Source organism: Gadus chalcogrammus, chromosome 4 (assembly GCF_026213295.1).
Source record: "Gadus chalcogrammus isolate NIFS_2021 chromosome 4, NIFS_Gcha_1.0, whole genome shotgun sequence".
Classification (NCBI taxonomy): domain Eukaryota; kingdom Metazoa; phylum Chordata; class Actinopteri; order Gadiformes; family Gadidae; genus Gadus; species Gadus chalcogrammus.
The window spans coordinates 13,094,522-13,097,021 of NC_079415.1; the positions used below are offsets into that span (position 1 = coordinate 13,094,522).

The window sequence follows — 2,500 nt, forward strand, 5'->3', positions numbered from 1 at the left end:
ACACACACACACACACACACACACACACACACACACACACACACACACACACACACACTTACATACACACCCAAACACACACCAACTGACACGTAGACAAAGCCTTCCAAGAATAAGAATGACTGTTTGTTTGAGAACCATATATATCCTTTACTTGGGCTCTTTCTCAGGTCTGTCATTCGACTCAATGATTCTGGTTAAGTTGCAGCTATTTATTTTTAACTGCTTAAATAAATTAAATATAATTAAAACCATTCGACTATTTCAATCTTTTTGTTTGATTTCTTGTTCACTGTTTATATATCTGCAGCAGCTCCCAATGGATGTTTGTAAGGTTGGCTTGATAGCAGTTCTCTATGAATTAACATTTGTTTAGCTCTACTTTCTGGGAAATAAATGAAATATGAATAATTTGGTGTCAACACTTTTTGGTTTTGCATCACTCTTGTCAGCTCTCAGCTGATTTCAATCAAAAGCTGATTCAGAGGTTCCTGAGCCCTGTGGTAATGTTTCAGGGATGTTATGTTACTTGTATGTGATGTTATGTTGAGGGTGGAGGCAAGGCCGCCTTAATGCACGGGCTTGCCTGGGCTGAAGCCCCAGGGCCTACGCCGATCGGGGGGCCTATCATGAGCTGCAGTAAAAAAAAAAAAAAAAAAAGTTTTTTTTTTTTATTATTATTTTTTTTTCTTTTATATTTTATACTGGCCCATGATAGGCCCCCAGATCGGCGAAGGCCCAAGACAATGTGATTTTTTGTTTGGGGCTTACAAAGATCAGGGGCCTATCATCAGCCAAGAAAAAAGAGGGCCAGTGGCCCCTTTACACCACAGCCACACTCGTCGTCGTCGTCGTCGTCGTCGTCGTCGTCCCCCGTCAACAACGGCAAAATGTCGGAAATAAGTTACACATCTTCATTGTAAGATCCCCTCTCAGGGGGCCTACGAAACCTCAGCCCCAGGGCCCAATGGCAGGTTAAGGCAGGCCTGGGTGGAGGCAAACTGCGTCCACAGAGAGAATGGGCTCTCACAGTTTTGATGCACAAAAGGAAAGGGAAGGAAACGTATCCACACACTACTGTGATGTGAATACAAGAGGTGGACGACTGTCTGCACCAAGACGCAAATCTGTGTCTGAGTGAAGATTTGACAATTATTAAACAAAAGCCATGTCCTTGTGATTGAGACTTAATTTGAATGTATTGCCTTCCAATAACAACAGCCAGTGAGGTGGCATTGTCTTGTGAACCCCCTCTTATGAACAATTGTGGATTTGCAGAAAACTCCAGAGGTTGCAACATTCACCTCTCAACCTTAACCCAACGTACAGAAATAGTGCTTCAATAAAAGCTTGACCCTAATCAGAAGTGTCAGGCCTTGCTACCACTTATAATCCCAATAACACACTGGCATGAAACATTTATAGGGGATACATCCCAATCCCGATCTGTTTGGCAAAATTCACCATCGCTGAGCTGATGCCTGACCCTACTGTCTGACCTCCATGTAGTGCACTGTGTTCTGTGTGGACGAGTCTCCCATTACTGACTCATGATGATCCAACCTCAAATCGGATGAGTTGGAGAGAACGCCCTTTCTGTGTAAACAGCGTGAGAGTCTTGTTGTGTTCAACAGTGCGTTCACCTCTCGGATCACGTCAGGGCAAAAACATTGCCACCCTGGTCGTCAGCGCTTGACCCCCTCACAGCAAACAGCGCGGGGTTGTACCATCAGGGGTTTTCCAGCCATCGTTAAAAGCCTGAATTTATGACTTGGACGTGCTTGCACCCGTGATCCCCGACGAAAGTATAAATGAGTCCGGAAAAAACGTAGAACGGTTCAACGGGGCCTTCCGTGTATCCCTGGTGTCCCCTCGCACGGGCAGCGTCACGGCCTCGCCCACGGCCTCCCGCTGGGGGGACACAAGAGGAGCGCCGTCCAGCTGGAGTCTTCCTCCAAGGGTCTGAGGTACTTTCATGTTTTATGGGCCTTTTTATGGGGTTTTGTTTGTTTTGCGATGGGTCACGACTCACAAAATGTAAAGTTGTATGAATGAATAGCATTATGTGATGTTCTTACGGTTATTAGTTGGTTAATGGTTGTTGTTATTGACGATATAATTGTGTTGGTGCGGTGTTAGGGCTGTGTGGCTGGTGTTGTTCGATTATGATGATGATGATAGATTACGTATTATTACTAATATTTTTTATTAATATTACCATGTTATTATCATTATCGTTATATATTTGTATTAATATTATCATGATGATAGGGTCATGGTTAGTAATAATGATAATAATATAAATCATCATCATCATCATAATTATTGAATTATTACTCTTGTTATCATATCTGATGATATTGTATCCTAAATATCGTTGGTTGTGTGATGATGGTAATCATTGTTATCATCATTATTATTTTCTCGGAATATCATACTGTACATAGTATTACAGCCTCACACAATGTAATCGGTGCGTTGTTTGTATAGGGAGTGTGAG

General features: G+C 42.6%; 1 protein-coding gene across 1 annotated transcript in view; it reads left to right on the forward strand.

The window, feature by feature from the left end:
• lhx6a (LIM homeobox 6a) overlaps positions 1–2,500 on the forward strand; it is a 19,538-nt gene that overhangs the window by 199 nt on the left and 16,839 nt on the right. The window contains exons 2-3 of the mRNA XM_056587837.1: positions 1,635–1,655; positions 1,885–1,967. Coding sequence (XP_056443812.1) covers positions 1,635–1,655; positions 1,885–1,967 — 104 coding nt within the window. The remainder of the gene's footprint in view (positions 1–1,634; positions 1,656–1,884; positions 1,968–2,500) is intronic.